The sequence below is a fragment of the Cydia amplana genome, chromosome Z (assembly GCF_948474715.1).
Source record: "Cydia amplana chromosome Z, ilCydAmpl1.1, whole genome shotgun sequence".
Taxonomy (NCBI): domain Eukaryota; kingdom Metazoa; phylum Arthropoda; class Insecta; order Lepidoptera; family Tortricidae; genus Cydia; species Cydia amplana.
The window spans coordinates 25018758-25038177 of NC_086096.1; the positions used below are offsets into that span (position 1 = coordinate 25018758).

Sequence of the window (19420 nt, forward strand, 5' to 3'; positions counted from 1 at the left end):
TTGCAATCCGGAGGTCGCGGGTTCGAACACCGGCTCGTACCAATGAGTTTTTCGGAACTTATGTACGAAATAATTATCATTTGATATTTACCAGTTGCTTTTCGGTGAAGGAAAACATCGTGAGGAAACCGGACTAATCCCAATACGGGCCTAGTTTACCCTCTGGGTTGGAAGGTCAGATGGTAGTCGCTTTCGTAAAAACTAGTGCCCACGCCAATTACTGGGATTAGTTGCCAAGCGGACCCCAGGCTCCCATGAGCCGTGGCAAAATGCCGGGACAACGCGAGGAAGATGATGATTTTAGTATGACTACTGACTACTATGATTTATGAATTTTATGATGATTTGACTAAGACGAGCGTGGCATTACGTCACATGTCACATCACGCCACTCACGTCATTATCGCACAGTGCACACCACACGGCGGCGGTAATCGCCGCGCTGAACCTTGACACATCGCCTGACAATCCGACTCATTAAAGCGTTACACGTTTTTCGCTTTGGCGGGTGACTGGACTTTGGTTATCGTTATCAAATTTCGGAACTCACTTAAAATTCCAAGAACAGTAACGGTTAATTAACATAAAAGATGATGCAAGCAGGAATGGCCAGTTTGGATGACATCCGAGAATTTCATAAACGTTACTATCTAGTGGTTTGATATTTTTAAAGGTCTGGATATATGATATGACGGTAAATGAATCAGAATCAGAATCTTTTTATTTGTGAAAACATAATTATGGTGTTAAATTATGTACAGGTTTCTCTATGTCTTACCCACGGGTGCCGGTATACAAATATTTGATCGCATGCAGCATGCATCTTAACTATAGGGTAGCAATTTATATACAGCATAAATTATACCAAGTTAAAATAAGTAATGATAGGACAGGACAGGAGTCACGTCACACAATAATGTTACAAATTTTGGAAAGCGTTTCAAAAATTTCCTTCTGAAACTGAAATAGAAACTGTTCTTATGAACATTGGAAAAGGCTTGAAATAAAAAAGGGAAAACAACAAAATGGATGTTTCAGACTGTTGTATTTAGTTAGATGAACCCAGTTTGACTTTTAAACCGACTTCAAAGGAGGTTCTTAATTCGATTGTATGATTTTTTTTTTCGTTTCTTTAGATCCTGAATCAAAACTGATGATTTATTGGTAATTTGTTACAAAACGCGAAGGTCGAGGTGTTGAGTTAGTCCTTGAGGTGAGAGCAGAGCAGTGCTTCAAACAAGTCGCTTGGTAATGGCGGCATGGACAGGAGTGTTGTTATAGATGTGTGTGGTTGTTGCAGTCGTTGAGGTTCGCGGCGCCGTTCAGCACAGACCCTATGGCGGTGGCGGAGCGCGAGCGGTGCGCGTACGGGCGCGTGTCGCGCGCGGCGGCCGAGGCGGGCACGGCGGGCCGCCGCGTGCGCGTCTACTCGGATGGCATCTACGACGTGTTCCACCAAGGTCACGCGCGCCAGCTGCAGCAGGCCAAGACTGTCTTTCCCAACGTCTACCTCATCGTCGGAGGTAAGTGTCGACAATCCATATAGCATCAAGTCAAAAACAAATTACCCTGCCACGTATCATCCATTCCTCTATTAGTTGGTTGACAGCTATCTGATCATGATCAAATATACATATAGGTTGGGGCGGGGCATGTTGAGCAAGCGGGTAAGTTGGGCAATCAAAATATCTCCAAAAGTAAACATGCGACGCGGGAACTCAATATGGCGAAAAGTGAGGCCTGTAGGAGGGGAACAGAATTCGCCATTAATTACCAGTTGTCAAGCAGCTCAGGTGTTAGTAGCATGTTTCTTTTTTTTGGACTCAAACTAAAAAAGATAACTAAGTAGTATTTTTCTTCTAAAATTGCAAGAACAAATGTCTCATGGAATTTATTAATGAATATTATGTTATGTAGCATGTAGCTGGTGCCAAAAACGTTTGTAGTAGTATATAATAAATAATATCGCTTATTAATAATTGTGCATAAATTCGTTACCCAAACATCTTTCCAAAATTACTTTTAAAAGTCTCGTTTATCCATTTATATTTTTTCCTTGCTCAACTTACCCTCATACCCGCCACGCTCAACTTGCCTCACTATCGATCGAGGCAAGTTGAGCAATGAGCATGTTTCAATTTTGTTACTTGAGATTATTTTGCTGTTTATTAATACGTAAAACAAGAATTTAGTGTGAGGCTGAGGACGTTTCGTCCCAAATAAATGTTCAATCGAGTTCAGTAGATTTGATTTTTCTAATCTAAGACCAACTGTTTTGGTACTACAAAGCGATGAATACGAGTATCATTGTTTTGAATTATTATTTTTATTGGTGCGTTTTAGATCTAAGTACGTGATTTTTCTTCTATAGAGCGAAAGTTGTTTAATCAGGTTTCAATTTTTTTATTGTAACTATTCATATTTTTTGGCAACCGTATTATTTGCTGAACACACACTGCACCTTAAAATGCCAGATTAGGCCAATGATTAAAACTATAATTGGTTCTTGTAGTGGACACACGTTTATTAACACCATTGATCTTTGGATGTGTAAGTGAATATAAGGAAAGTGAGAGAAATGAGATGATATAATAGTTTTTCCTTTTTGTTCAGTATCGAGTCATAGTTTATATGTTGGTAATTAGTGCATACTGCGATGGTCTATTTATATAAATAAATCTAGCAGCAGCAGTATAAACTGCCGATAAAAAGGCAGTCATGCTCCTAGAGTCCTGAATTTAAAACAAACAACACCAAACCTCTGCATCTGCGATCCATTTTGTACCTAAAACATATAAAGCGTCTTAACTGCATGTGCCGTGTGGTGTGGTACTACGAGTATACCTCTTCCTACAGTGATTCGAACATATTACGAGCATCTCCACCCTTTGAAACTGATATCTTACTAAATGTGCTCATAATATTTAGTAGAACTGAATCATGTGCACTGCAATTTATTTCCGTCGTGTGTATTCCCTTGTCACGTGCAATCATCATTGCGATATCAACATCGAACCATATTATACTAATCATCAATCTTGCCTATTGCCTGTCAGCTTACCAGATAGGCGTGACTAAATTAGACTTCTAAAGAAACAAATCAGTGGCCAGAATAAGTAGCACGATTCAATAGTGAGATAAAAGCAAGAATGAAAATAACATTCCTGCAATGTGTACAATTTACGCAATTACGAGTAGATACGAGTGTAATATCTTAAGCTTACTTTGATCCTTTTAATTTGATTTCATGAAGATCTAATGATACTTCCACTCTGCGGCTTTTCTGCGAAGGTCAATTATAATGTCGAGTGTGTGACACTGTTTTTCTACCTGAGATGTGCGAGGTAGCTAAACGGAGAGTACGGTCAATACTGGCTGTGAAACTAAAGTGACCATTTTCAATAAAACTTAAGCGTAGCTCGCATCGGTCGGTACCTACTATTCATCTCATTCTTGGCTTGAATCACTCCATATACCCTCGGTGAACGCGGTTCCGAATTGTAATTTGCTGTACACATCCTTACCTACGTCGCTTAGCGCACCGCTGATGGAATCTCGGTGTGTATGTATTCGTAGGTACATGAGCACAATAGTGATGCAATGTTTGTCTAACTTGCAGTGTGCAACGACCAGCTGACGCACAGCCGCAAGGGCCGCACGGTGATGACGGAGGACGAGCGCTACGAGGCCGTCCGACACTGCCGCTACGTCGACGAGGTAACCCCCTCTTATTCCTCTTTCAGAATCGGTCATGACATATAATGGGATGGCGTGAGTTGGTTCTCGATCACGGAATAATTTCGCTTGCTGATCCGTACGTAATAATTTTGAATAATACATACCTAGTTTAAGGTGGATGTCAATGGTGGTCATGCCGATTAGCGACCAAAATTTGGCCTAATTTCGCACAACTTGCGTTTTCACCATTTAGCACAAAACCCAAATCATTTATTAATACTATTTTTAATGTAAAGTGTGTTTCATAATGTTGTTTCTTGTATCTTACGTTATTCTAACGTAATTTAAATGTATCAACTGAAGGTGTCGCTATAGTAGTTACATTGTGCAAAGAAGGGGGTAAGTGAGATTTTGTAAACTAGTTTCTGGCTTAGGTCTATAACTGACGGATGTCGGGTCCAGGTCGTAATCGGGTGTCGGCGCCTCTGTACTCACTAGTCGGTTGTCGGACACGATCGCAGCTACTTTGGGAATATTTGGCAGCAAATTTCTCGCCATGCAGATATTTTGAATTGCTTATGTTTATATTCATTAAAAGTTTTATCCCCCAAGATTCCTATTTCCTAAACTCTTGTGATCAGATCTTCAGGATTTACGAGTATATTTATAACCACATAAATACCAAAAAGTGCAATAAAAACACACCAACTTCGCTTGCGCGCCGCGAGGTCTGTGCGATATCTACAACGCGGTCAGCCGATTCCGATTAAAATCCGGATCCGACATCCAACAACAAGTGGGAACGAGCTTGCAGGAAGTTTGCAAACTATAATAGGTTGTAAGTAATATGTGTGTATCTCAGGTGGTGCGGGACGCGCCGTGGGAATACGACGAGTCGTTCATGGAGACGCACAAGATCGACTTCGTGGCGCACGACGACATCCCCTACATCACCGAGGACTGTGACGACACCTACGCCATATTCAAAGCCAAGGACATGTTCGTCGCCACCGAGCGCACCGAAGGTCAGGATCTGTCATGAAACATACTTCCATTTATAGGATTAGAGAAAACAAAGTAAAATAGGTCGGATCCGGCCATGTTTCTTCATTTACCTACTTCAGCCATCACAGGAAAATATTAACACACATTAACTTGTTTCCGTTATTTATTAAGGATTTCAATGCGAGTTCCCTTCCCTTTTCGAAAACTTTTGGATGTGGCGGCGATTCCCGTATTCTTTGCGGATGGCACGCCTATCGTGTCATACGCCACACGTTAAAAACATTGAACACACGCCTGTCGCCTTGCTTTTTGCCCGAAATTAATCTATGTATCACATAATTGTTTGCCGATTCTAGGAAAAATATAACTTCGATTTTCACTGCGAAATTAGTGTTAGAAGTTGAATTGGCTAAATCATATTTATGTAAATATGTAATTTTCAGTAATAGATATATGAATTTTTTTACTACCATTAGAAAGGTACACTATTTGTGATATAGGTACCTATGATAAAGTTTTTAAATATAAAATAAATACAAACCCCGAAAACACCATTCTAAATCACATACTAATAAACCGGCCAAGTGCGAGTCGGACTCGCGCACGGAGGGTTCCGCACCATCAACAAAAAATAGAGCAAAACAAGCAAAAAAACGGTCACCCATCCAAGTACTGACCCCGCCCGACGTTGCTTAACCTCGGTCAAAAATCACGTTTGTTGTATGGGAGCCCCACTTAAATCTTTATTTTATTCTGTTTTTAGTATTTGTTGTTATAGCGGCAACAGAAATACATCATCTGTGAAAATTTCAACTGTCTAGCTATCGCGGTTACAGACGGACGGACGGACGGACGGACGGACGGACAGCGAAGTCTTAGTAGTAGGGTCCCGTTTTTTACCCTTTGGGTACGGAACCCTAAAAATTATCAACTTCTGGATTTTTCCAAGCTTTCCGACTTTTCGTCTTAAAACGAATATAATTTTTATAAATTAAAATATTGCGTAAATTTAACCCTTAAGGTGACGGTAGAGGTGGGTAAATTTTCAGATTCTGTCAATTTACCCCATTTCACACACAAGCGCACTTCACGCACACTACCTCACTTTACTGGGACAGGTCATTGACCCATCAAGTTTTTTTAAGATTGCGTTTTGAGTTTAGTGTTAACCACTGACCTCTTTTGAGGAACAGAAACTGTAAAAACGTTCCATTGAAAGAAGAAAGAGAAACAATACATTAAATCTTGCTCTCCTTGTCTGTTCATGTCACACGTGACGTATTTAAATTCTAATTTAATTCATTTGATTGTTAACTATTTTCTGCATATTATGGCTTTGTCGAGATACGCGTTTTGTAAAGTTAAACCGAATAAACCCAGATGTCATTAAGTCAGATGTAAAATGTTATTTACTACTCTATACGGTTATTCATAAGGCGAAAAATCAATTCAATTAAAAATTTAAATAAATAAAGTTTCGGCAGGGTGGAAATTTAATTAAGGCCGACAAAATAAAATTTAATAATATATGTCGGCTGATGTACCCCTAAGATCTTTACAGATTTACTTGTACGAGTATCCTATATTCGCTATTTATTTTGCTATTAAATTTATAAAATTAAAATAAATAATTAAATATTATACTGGCATTCCACCGCTATTATTTCAGTGCTGAACTGATTATCTTCGATCGTAGCCTTGATGATGTAGTTGTACTTACACTTACGGCGGTAGGAGCGGCAATGAACCCCGCGCAGCGTAGAACGAGAGGTGCGTTGGGATAAGTGCATATACATATAATTCTTCGTGCGTCTGTCTGTCTGTCCGTCCGTCTGTCACAGTCTATTTTCTCCGAAACTACTGGACCAATTCAGTTGAAATTTGGCACACATATGTAAATTTGGCACACAAATGTAAATTTGTGACCCAAAGATGGACGTGTAACGTAAATAAAATGTATTTTAGAGAATTTGAAATACGGTAGCCATTTTTGGGGGGGGGGGGGGGGGTAAATGAAAAAATTAAAAAATGTTTTTTAAACTATATAGTGTTACATATCAAATAAAAGAGCTCATTGTAAGAATCTCAAACATAACTTTTTTTATAATTTTAGGATTAATAGTTCAGCAGTTATTCATGAAAATAGGCAAAAAATGATCATTCTCCGCCCACTTTCTCCGAAACAACTGGATCTAAAATTTTGAAAAAAATACACAAAGTAGTTCTTTACCTATATATGTCAGGAAAATCTATAAGAAATGTGCAGTCAAGCGTGAGACGGACTTAATATACGGAACCCTTAGAATGCGAGTCCGACTCGCACTTGTTTTTGTTTAGCTCTTATTAGGTTTAAGGAGTTTTATGAGTGAAAAAAGAAGTTTTTTGTTTTATGTGCCCGCGTTATTGCCGATCGATTGTGTTTTAAACGATAATTAGACAAAAAAACTTGTTTTTCACCCAACGAATATAGATCCCCATGACACATCTTCCAAGTCGCCTTTGGATAGGCTTAATTTTAAAAATAATTGAAATAATGTTCTATATCATTCATACTTGCAAAAAAAGACTAAAAATAATTTACGTGACCAATGCTTATTATTAGTAAATATCTTACAATTTAATATCTGATATATCACACGATACAAAAAAATGGCCGCAAAGTTAAAAGTTTATTTATTTACGTTACTAGTCCATCTTTGGATCACCGACTCTTTGTCATATGTGAAAAATGTGTACCAAATTTCAATTGAATTAGTCTATTAGGCGCAGACACACGAGTGATCTTAAAAGGGATTTTTTTCTTGAATGATTTGTATGTACTTACCCCAACGCACCTCACGTTCCACGCGGCGCAGCGTAATCAGTAAGTACCTAATAATTAGTGTCCGACCGAAACACAAATTTCTGTATATATAAATATTGTTGTCCTACTTGCTCGCCAACTTTTGGTCTTTGTCACATAGTTTAGTTTCATAATACGAAGTACTATTTCGTATGTTTCGGCCAGGCCGAAAGATTCGGCCGTTTTTTGGCCGAAACCGAAACTACGGCCGAAACATGATTTTATGGCCGAAACCGAAACCGAAACCGAATCTTCGGTCGGACACTACGAATAATCACAATGGTCTAAGTACCACAGACCCTACTGTCGCTTAAGTCCTTTATGCCAATCTCTGCCTATTAGAACTTATAAAAAAAAAAGAAACCGAGTAATTATATCCAACTACCGAACCTGCTTACAAATTTTCTCGAGATATTTGAGAAATGTGATATGCAAAGGAGAACATTCGAACAAACGAAAGTATTTTTGCCCAAGCTGAAACGGAGACCTTCGCCTACGCTCGGTCAGTGATGGTTTAGGTACAGTCAGCTGCAGGTCACCCCTGCATAGAAGATTGTATGCAGGGGTGGTACCTTTTCTCTGCAGCTGACTGTACACCTATAAAAAATTGTTGTACCTGCTGCAATTTTATACCGGTACCGTACTTTATATTTCAACAGGTATAGTACCTTCAAAACGAAGCGGTATTGATAAATAATAACGGTACCGTACCGCCTATAAATAATAATAATAATTCAGCCTATATACAGGGTGGTCCAAACCTTGACGTCCAAAAATTTTTTTTTAGATTCCTCACGTCGTGGGCTATCAGAATATACCCCATGTATGTTAGCCGATTTTTCGTAGTTATCGAGTTATGATTTTTTTTTACTTTTAACTTTTCATATGAAATTCCGGGGTTCCCATACAGAGTGGCTAAAAAATAACTGCATTTCCGTTGCCAGGGAGGTTGTAAAAGTTGCTCAGTATAATCCCAACACCTCCCTGGCAACGGAATGCAGTTATTTTTCAGCCACTCTGTATGGGAACCCCGGAATTTCATAGGAATAAGAATAAGAATAAGAATTGTTTATTGCCACATACATGAACATAAAATAGAGTTAGAATTACTTACATAATAAAATAAAACAGTTGTTATCATATACAAAACAAAAGTGAGAAGATCTTTGTATTAGGCACAGGGTTCCAGTCTCAGCGTGTGCCGGGCCTAGGTGCCCGGCGCTGGTTTTCAGACCGGTCCCAGACTATGGACGGTCGGAGAATATTACCTACATAGGAAAAGTTAAAAGCTTAAAAAATCATAACTTGAAAACTACGAAAAATCGGCTAACATACATATGGGGTACATTATGATAGCCCACGATTTTTGGACGTCACGGTTTGGACCACCCTGTATAGACAATAATCTCAACGCTAGCCCAATGCGGATTGGGGACTTCACACACAGCTTTGAATTTCTTCGCAAATGTATGCACTACGAGTATGCAGGTTTCCTCACGATGTTTCCTCCTTCACCGAAAAGCTAGTGGTAAATATCAAATGATATTTCGTACATAAGTTCCGAAAAACTCATTGGTACGAGCCAGGATACCAATGAGTTTTTCCTTACCGCTTATACCGTAAAGAAATAATGCAGTCTCTGCTTTGCACGATTATTGTGTGGACATAATTCTTATAATCACCGAAACATACATACCTCTACGCACAGAATGTCATTGAAATAAAACATTGTTTTTTATAGTAAATTAATATAACATTCGATTTATACACATAACAATAAGCAGGCCAGGCCGCAGCGATATTGGCCTGTAAGCTTCATCTCGGTCTCCAAATCCGCAAAACTCGCTGGTACTAAATGCTGGTCTTGCCGTTATTAATTATCTTGATTCTTGAAGATTATCAGAACAGCACGTTACGTAATCGCATACATAGACGGAACGAACGTAGGTGTAGACACTGCAAGTCTTTAGGTATTAAACGAATTACGCTTCGTATTAATAGATGAGTAATATTTAAATGAACATATAATATTCTCTAACATAAATACAAGATTACAATTAATTGACATCAAAAGTCATTGACGTACAGTAGTCATATACATTTTTATAATGACGCAAAATTGATACCAGCATAATGAAAATCAATCCCAATCAGTAAAACGAGTTTTTAAACTTTTTTCATTTTAAGCGGGTTTTGAAGGAACAAGTTACTTAAATTCGATTGTAATCGTATTGTTTTAGGATAATTTACTGCTGTTTTCGACCGTTACGACCCGTAAATAACAACAACTCACATTTAAAATTTGACTGGAGCTCGACGTGATTATATTTATTTACCCTATTTTATGAAATACAATTTATCTACTGGTATACATTTTCGTATGCGTATATGATGAAATGTCTTTATTAATGTCAAAAACGAGCTATGACGATGTACACGTCTGCTTCGATGCAAGGCCAACGGCCATCTGACTCGAAGAAGAGTTTTGAGTGATGTCGTCAATGTATGGAAATTATACGAAAGTTTACATTTGGGATTGAATTTCTGTGTTGTATTTGTGAGTAAAAATATAAGTAGATAATAATCTGGTAGTTTAGTTATCTAGCCTTCAAAATCCCACAACAACTCAATTACTGTCAAAGACAAAACTGTAATGCGTCTTGCTCAAACGGAACTCCATATTTTGATTTTTGGACACTTTTAGTGTCGATTTGTAGAGAATTACAGGAAATAAAAAAAAATATGGCGTGAAGAGCCGGTACACGGCTTCTTCGTGAACAGATTTGCGTATAATTTAATGCAGTTATTAATCATTCATTGAACAAATTGATTGCACAAAGTGAGGTCTAAATCGAAAACGTCATATACCGTCCCCTTAAATCATCACCCTACTACTTGACGTTTGGTATAAAGGTGCATTCAAGAACGTAAGGCATTTTTTTTAAATCTGTGAGCTGTCTAATGCTTTGTAGACATTTGGCAACACTGCATTTTAGGGTTAAGAGTATATCAGATGCAAAATAGCCTGTGTGTGTTGGTGGTTTTAAATGTTGAGTTTTCCTCATTATTTCATTGTTTTTAGTAGGTAAACCGACTCATGTGTGTGTATGTGATGCGTGTTACTTAAGTATACATATGTTTTTATTACATATCTAATTGTGAGTTCCTGTAATTGGCTCTATATATCTATTTAAGATTCCATTGTCATTTAGTTAGCTGTTGGATCTTCTTATGTAAATAAGTAAATAAATAAGTAAGAAAAACGTGGTACAACAGTTCATCTATCTGTGCTACTATTTGGCCCCTGGATGATGGGACAGAATAACAACAAGAAATGGATCGACCTACATACATGTAGTGCATCGATAAAAAATTACTGCCATGCATTTCTTAAAATTAATAGGGTATTTTCCTATTAGTCAAATCAGTTACTTTTTTAGAACTGTTAAAACGATTTGCTAATATGGAATTTATATGAAACATTACATCGTGACGTCACGGTCAACTTACCTACTTTTTATATTTATCCGATTTATTAAAAATAGAACTTGTGTTTAAAAATAACTGCTATCTGTGTTTTTGTAAATAATATCTGGTGCTTTATTTCATGCATGGTGTAAAATAATCTATTTTAAATACAGGATATAACCCTAACATAATGCTGAGCCCCTGAGCTAATGGATGGGCCAAACTTTTTTGACTTAAAAACTACTTATACATGTTATTCTATATTTCATTTATTCAACCTAAGAACAATTTAATGCAATTTACTTTTTTTTAATAACATCATCCAGATGACCTCCTTGCCGTAAGCACGCCTGCAATCGACTATGTAAACTTTGGAAAACTCGCCGACACATACTGCAGGCTATCGCGGCCATAGATTAGTATATGTTATTACTGTATCGCGGCTATCGGCTATCTCAGGGTGAATGTTTTGTTTTCATTGGGGTATTTTCATTGGTTTCCTAAGGTACACATGACTCTTTAGCTATCCAAATAAGAAAATAATCGCAAGGTGTAATATCTGAGCTTTTCGGAGGCATGGGATGTTACCTCTGCGAGAAATCAATTTAATGGGAAACATTTCTTTGACTACCAGTAAACTCGTGACATGTTCGACATATGGCATATGGCATGGTGCTACATATTGTTGCATCCATGTCCTGCTGTTATATCCTTCAAATTTCAAACCAAAACTTATTATCTATTTTTCCTATATATTTTTCTGTGAGGATGTAGTGTACCTACCTTAATAAACTGATGACAATACTCTAATTAAAACATAATTTACGTCGAGATGGCCGGGATCCAAAATAATTCCAAAGTATACAGTCGATTTCAGGAGTGCCAACGACAACACGGAGATGATGTAATTCGATCCATCTGCATTAAATCTGCATATGCAAAAAAACGCATGTAATTATTAATAGGAATAATTAATAAATAACATGTACCTATAGTTTTATTTTTGTCAATGTTTCATAAGTGCAAACAGTGTTGGCCCACCCTGTACAAATTGTGAGGAAGTAGATTTATTTATCGCCCCCGAAAACCCCCATATACATAGCAAATTTCATTGAAATCGTTAGAGCCGTTTCCGAGAACCCCGAAATATATATATTATAAATAAATATACAGCTCGCTTAAAGGTATAAGATCTACATAAACATAATTCACGAGTTTAACTTTTCTGTGTATTCGATTTGAAACTAATCTGATAAATGTAAAGACGCAAACATATGTTTAGATATATTCTTCATCAAAAATTAAAATTGGTACTGTTTTCTATGTTCGGAATGTACCTACTTAGTTAATGACCTGCATTCACGTTGGCACAGGTATGTGGTTAGTCTGCCACTGTGCTGCCGTGAATACGTGTTGGAGTAGTGGTGACGGGAGTTGTAGGTACCTACTACTACTACTACTACATGTCGCTGCGTCGTTATTGCAGGCGTGTCGACGTCGGACATCGTGGCGCGGATCGTGCGCGACTACGACATCTACGTGCGGCGCAACCTGGCGCGCGGCTACTCCGCCAAGGAGCTCAACGTGTCCTTCCTCAACGAGAAGAAGTTCCGTCTGCAGAACAAGATGGACGAGCTCAAGGACAAGGGCAAGAAGGTACCGCGCGTTCGATCATTGCTTAAGAAATGTAAACGGCATTCGTTCCGCTCCGATGTCCGGGCGCCACTTGACTAGATTAGGTCGGCGAGAGCACTCTGTATTCATGTAATCCTCGTTTAGGTAATGACGAACATCGGCGAGAAGCGCGTCGACATCCTGACGAAGTGGGAGGAGAAGTCGCGCGAGCTGATCGACGCGTTCCTGCTGCTGTTCGGGCCGGACGGGCGCCTGTCCAGCATCTGGAACGAGTCCAAGGGGCGGCTCATGCAGGCGCTCAGCCAGCCGCCGTCGCCGCGCGCCTCGCCGCCGCCCAGCGAGAACGGCGACGACTCCCAGGACCGCGCGCTCGCGCTCGCCTCCGCACACGCCTCCGCGCCCGCGCTCGCGCGCGCCCTTGCGCACGCTCGCGCGCACAGGTAGCGTGCCACTGATAACACTACATTACGAGTGCTTTATGCCTATTGACAGTTTATTTGAAACATCTACAATAGATACATACCTACTCTTGATTATACTGGACTGGAACCGACATTCTTTACTTTTCAGAAGCTCAGCATCGCCGCCACCGCCCAAATCGCGCCGCTACGAGACGCTGTGCGAGCCGCAAGCAGGTAACTGGGTAATATGCTCTGCTTAGCTAGTCTAGCCCTAATTACGCATTCACATCAACACGCTACTCACTAGTACTCACCGCACTACGTGTCTCACAAATCGCGCCGCTACGAGACGCTGTGCGATCCGCAAGCAGGTAACTGGGTAATATGCTCTGCTTAGCTAGTCTAGCCCTAATTACGCATTCACATCAACACGCTACTCACTAGTACTCACCGCACTACGTGTCTCACAAATCGCGCCGCTACGAGACGCTGTGCGTGCCGCAAGCAGGTAAAATGTTAAAATCACAATTTTGGTAAGATTCGAGTTTGAAATTTGTAACATACTTAGGTAGGTAGTTTACTTATTGCTCATTTATAAATATATTTATTCGATATCCTTGTATTATAACGAGAAAAAAATGTACACATTTTGCCGCACCCACGCGACCCCAGTGACGTCGTTTATGTATACGCCGTTTTTGCTCGCGGTTCACGTGCCCGGTTTTTTCACATTATTACAAATTTTTGGGGTGCAATAGATAGTAGTTTTATTAGAGAAATTTAAATCTCACGGGAAATAGAAGGGATTGACACCGTCCAATAATATTTTTCGGACCCTGCCAACTGCCGCTTTAAATCTAGGTCATGCTTCCTACAGTGTCGTGGACATCATTGATGGCAGGGAAATAAGCTTTGGAATAATTCCAGGTGCCTTAATTAAAGGGTGGTATTTCCGGCTTGCACTTGTGGGGCGGCTGCACTATCAATCCAGCACATTATGTGTGTCAAATCTAACAAGCCGTTGATAATCGGTTAGTCGATTTGAAATATGTGTTTCTAAGGGTCGTTTCGCACTAAACCATCTGTCACCGACAAAACGTACCTACGCTAAAATATTAGTGTATGACAGGTTTCATAGTTCTCGTGAGTCCTCGGCCTCCGACGAATCCACTGTTAATAGCGCTAGTTTGAGTATGTTTTATTGCGCTAGTCATGTTTCATTCCACAACATATCCAACTAATATGAGAGACGCGAGAGAGCATTCACATGAATGCGTTGTTAAGTGGTGTTTGTTTGTTTGTTGTGGCAGATGCGTCGAGCCCTGAAGGTCTGGGGGCGGAAGCGGCCGTGCTCCGCCAGCTGACGGACGACGGCTCGGACAGCGACGACGACTACCAGGACACCAGCGCCTACCCCTAGGCTCCGCCACGGCCGCAGCCGCTACCGCCACCGGCACCGATGTACGCTATTACATCTACTTATAATAACTACCTACCTGTAAGAACGAACAGCGTTATATCACTCATGTGTCTTGTTCTGACGGATGACCCGGTCTCTAAATGTAAACGGAGTTAGAAATACTTAGCGCCCCCTCGAGTAACAAAAAGTAAAATGTCTAGTCTAGTAAAATGCCGTCACGTTGTACCTGTAGCAAGGTTCCACGTGCCTTTCGTGACTGACATAAGAGTGTCCCCGCTCCGAGATCCAGAGCCATAAAGCACATTTAAAGAGTGTACACGATGAGTTGATGTGAGCAGAGTACAGTCTTTATACTGCTAATGTAATAGAACTCGGCTAATCTGTGAAACCCACTGTCCAGGTCGAGTCCGTCCGGACATGTCCAGATCACTGTATTTTCATGGTTCCGGATTAGCGAGGTTCTACTGTAATAGTGTTCATAGATCAAGTACGCTTACTATGTATTTATAGGTTTTTATATTTTGGGCATGATAGGTGTTATGGCCAGTCCAGTCCAGACGGGTTCTAATCAAATGAGGTGGTGTGGACGTAAACGCCAATTTGTCCAGCATATTATGCCGCCGATTATTACCGATAAAATGGAGATGCGGACGCAAGAATACAAATTGCTCAAATATCACCATAAATCTAAAATTGTAAGACGCCAATTTAATTCCTGAATCAAATCGGTCGATTTGATCATCCCGTCTGGACTTGCTTATGATATGATAGGAGCATAACGCCCCCTCCACACTTGGCGCACGAGTGTGGCGGGGGCTTATGGCTACATATATTATGGCTAAGACAATAGGTACAAAGGATAAACTGACAAATGCGAATGATCAGTCCCTTTAACCTTATTTTAAGGCCGCAGCGAAGTTATTCCTACAAAACAGGCGCCAATATAGCGCTTTTACAACGCGCGTTAAAAAAGCGTTTGAATGATAGAAATGGATACATGAGTGGGGCTTTTTATCAAGCGTTGTTGGATTTTCGACTTTAAGCGTTGGTCACTAAATCGAATTTAGCGTGTGGACGGATTCAAGCGCTTTTTAACGCGCGTTGAAAAAGCGCTCGTTAGTAGGAGGCCTAAGGGTGGTCCACCTGTCCAATGTGTATTTGCGTCTCACATTTTGCTTAGTGAGAGTGAGACGCGATGCAGATTGGACCAAGAAATTGGACAGGTGGAATACCAACCTTATTTATAGGCCCATCAACGCGTAGTTTACCCTTATTCCTATGTTTATAAAAGACCAAGTCTGTCACATCTCATGGGTTACCATTACAACACACTAATAATAACAGTCTTCATGGTGTTTAGAAACACCATTCAAGATATGGGGGGCCGAGTTTCAGACAAAACGGTTTCAGGGAAATAGTAAGTTGAACTTAGGACTACAATGTAGGTTCTTACTTATAACGTTTGAGTAATGTACATCGCTGCCGCTCGTGGGAGTTGTACAAGTTGACGTACGATTGATGAGAAGATATTTTCGAGCTGTTATTTAAAATTTTATAGAGTATGTTACATCTGGAATTTTTGTATGAATACTGTTTGAGTACAATTGAGTGAATGTATTTAATCCTTTTAGTCTTAACGTATTATTTATGTTTCTATGATAAAAATCTCTTTATAACCCCGTTAGATATTTGCAGGTTGCATATACCTGTAGTTTTTAAGCACCATGAAACATTAATTGTAAATGTTTGTCAGTTAATTAAAAGGTGCTTATTATTAAGAAATGATTGTTTCATTACCTTCCTTTTTACACGAATGCCCAAAAAAAGCAGTGTATTGTTTTTAAGGGTCGTCATTGTGAGTTTATTTTCTTTATTCCACTTAGATGGTAGGATCTTACTTTACTCCTAGGGTAGGTTCCTATAGATGTGCTATGCGCGTGCGTCCTTGAGGGAGAAAAGATCAAAACATACGCAATGCGACGACACACCATAATCCATACTCAACTTACGGTGGGGAATAAAAAAAATGTGAGACTGTGACAAGGACAAACAATAATAACGCTTTCGCTGCTACTTCTGCTGAAAGATACATATGACTATCCCGGTCATTTCACCCTACCCCTCGTGCTCTATAATATAGCTGGTCAAGCAAATCTTGTCATGCGAACATTATTAGAACATCATTAGAACGTGACAGGCAGGGTGACAATATCCCTTCACGCCTTCTTCACGCCTACATTTTTCAAATTTGCCGCCTTTTTCTACTGACATGATCTGCTTGACCATCTATGCCATCTATAGATTCATGATTTTCTAGAAACCTGCTCTGTTAACAGTGTTAAAACATGGTTAAAACCATGTTAAAACTACAGCAATGTCACATGGAATTTGCATGGAATATATAAATTAAAGCCCTAACACATTACCGCACCGTTCAAAATCTCTTTCTCGCTCTCACTTATGGGTGCGGTGCGTGTCGCGAATTTACGCGATTCCCAATAAAAGGTGAGTGACAACCTTTAGCATGATATTTTGACGTTGGTAACACTAAATAGACAAAGTTGGCGGGAGATAGAAAAATACTTGACATTATAATGAGAGACTTAGCGAGGAACGCGTTCTAAGCTGCTTTTAATAATATATCGATGATTAAGAACCTGTAATGGCTGTTAGAGAGTGTGTAAGAGTTTAACCAGAAGATCGCCCCCTGGTGAGTGTTTATATTTCATTATGACGAGAGAAGTACGTTGAGAGGTTATGTAAAAGTAAGAACACTAAATATGGTGGAACGGGAAGGTCTATTGGGGAAGGTGGTAGGACCTCCAGGGACCTGCGGGTCCCACAGAATAAGGTGAGAGTAGAGAAATTGTGGTGGCAATGGGTCTGATCACTATAGAGAGAAATTTACCACGGAGCGTGGCTCTCGATCAGACTCATGGTGCCATCTACAACTCTCACCGATTGTAATTAGTAAGCTCTGGAAAGCTATCAACCCCTCAACGTACGTCACTCGACTTCTTGTCGCTTATATGTAAACTAGGAAAATGAGGAAACATGAAATATGACAATATATTATGTGTAATCATAATAATCATATACATATTATATTACAAGTGGCGACAAAATGGTGTAGAATGCTGGGATATTGTTTTGCAATTACGTATAGAGTAAAGTATATGAAATTGGAATCTGATTTACCAATCTAAGAACTCAGAATTTCAGTAGTAACATTGTGTCCTTGTAGAGGATACCTATACTAAAGTATTAATCTATAACTAAGAGCCTTGTATTAGGCATAGAAAAGAACTGATGATTTAGATAAAGAGTGTATGGCAAAGTATGTGCAATTATTAAGAGCCTTGTATTAGGTACCTTTGATGTATTAGAGAAGAGTCCCGCTGGTGGGCATGCTAATGTATTTGCAATTAAGAACCTTGTAATAGGCATAGTAACATTGATGAGTCTTCATAGAGTAGAGGACAAGTATTAGAAAAGAACCTTGTAATAGGTACTGTTGAAGTGTTTTGAGTCCTCAAAGAGTAGAGGTCATACTATTGTGAAAGAACCTTGTAATAGGTACTGTTGAAGTGTTTTGAGTCCTCAAAGAGTAGAGGTCATACTATTGTGAAAGAACCTTGTAATAGGTACTGTTGAAGTGTTTTGAGTCCTCAAAGAGTAGAGGTCATACTATTGTGAAAGAACCTTGTAATAGGTACTGTTGAAGTGTTTTGAGTCCTCAAAGAGTAGAGGTCATACTATTGTGAAAGAACCTTGTAATAGGTACTGTTGAAGTGTTTTGAGTCCTCAAAGAGTAGAGGTCATACTATTGTGAAAGAACCTTGTAATAGGTACTGTTGAAGTGTTTTGAGTCCTCAAAGAGTAGAGGTCATACTATTGTGAAAGAACCTTGTAATAGGAACTGTTGAGGTATTATGAGTCCTCGAAGAGTAGAGGGCATACTATTGAAAAAGAACCTTGTAGTAGGTACTGCTGAGTTAACAGCATTTATGAGTCCTCAGAAAATAGAGGTCATACTATAGAAAATGAACCTTTAAAGGTACTAATTAATTATTATGAGCCTTCGTAGAGCAGAAGGCATGGTGTTGAATAAGAACCTTGTATTAGGTACCGCAAAAATATTAGCATGAACAAGTCCTAGTAAAGGGTATAAAAATAGATTTATTAAAATATTAATTCTTTAGATGTTGCAACCAAATGTATGTAACAAAATGAGATTAAAATGTCAAGTACTCCCAGCTTTGAATCGAGCAAAACGTCAATCAGCTAAAGGTTTTAACCAATAAAGATAAGTGTATGGTTATATCTCTCTCTCTCTCTCAGACATGGGTACTCCAATATTTTCAGCCAAAAATTGTATTGTAATTCTTCTTCCGGAAGTTTACCTGGTAGAATTTGTGTGTTCAGATTTATTAAGGTATAGAAGCATAAATAAAAACGGTATACTTGTGTTTTATTTCGTTTTAAGTACTTTTAAGTACCTATCGATTGACTGTCAATCGATAGTCGATAATCGATTGATTATTATAGCGCCGTTACCTTGTAAGTAAGGCAACACTGAAAATTCAATAATCGATTAAATCGATTCACTAATCGATAATGAAGTTTGTAGTGGCAACACTAGAAGGATTGTTGTCTATGTACAGTTTCTAAAATGTCAAACTAAGACCGCTTCTCTCATTGGTTAAAATGAACGAAGAATTTTCTTAGTGGATGTTATCTACTTTGAGTTCTATCGGAATACCCAGAATGTAATAGCAAACGAACTCTTGCGACTACCTGTTTGTTTGTTTTGCAAAGTAAAAGAAAAAATATGCCTTTACCGCCATTACCGGTAACGTTCTATAAGTTTTGAGCGAGTTTATGTGAGTAAAACTGTGTTAAAAGTTCGTGGAAGAGGAATCTGCAATAAGGAAGTGGAATACGACAATAATACAAAGGTCGGAAGCCGAC

The 19420-nt window shown here is 39.2% G+C and overlaps 2 protein-coding genes across 5 annotated transcripts in view; both read left to right on the forward strand.

Annotated features, from left to right (window-relative positions):
- The window catches only part of LOC134661290 (choline-phosphate cytidylyltransferase B-like), a 31362-nt gene extending 16868 nt beyond the window's left edge, over positions 1-14494 (forward strand). For 2 of the 3 annotated variants that reach the window (XM_063517284.1, XM_063517286.1), the window contains 7 exons: positions 1301-1523; positions 3620-3717; positions 4541-4703; positions 12480-12649; positions 12773-13068; positions 13199-13263; positions 14340-14494. In XM_063517284.1, coding sequence (XP_063373354.1) covers positions 1301-1523; positions 3620-3717; positions 4541-4703; positions 12480-12649; positions 12773-13068; positions 13199-13263; positions 14340-14449 — 1125 coding nt within the window. In that variant the 3' untranslated portion in view covers positions 14450-14494. Of the gene's footprint in view, positions 1-1300; positions 1524-3619; positions 3718-4540; positions 4704-12479; positions 12650-12772; positions 13069-13198; positions 13272-14339 lie in introns of all 3 variants that reach the window. The other variant, XM_063517285.1, reaches the window with a different exon arrangement.
- The window catches only part of LOC134661292 (choline-phosphate cytidylyltransferase B-like), a 64635-nt gene that overhangs the window by 16878 nt on the left and 28337 nt on the right, over positions 1-19420 (forward strand). The gene's annotated exons all lie outside the window — the stretch shown is intronic.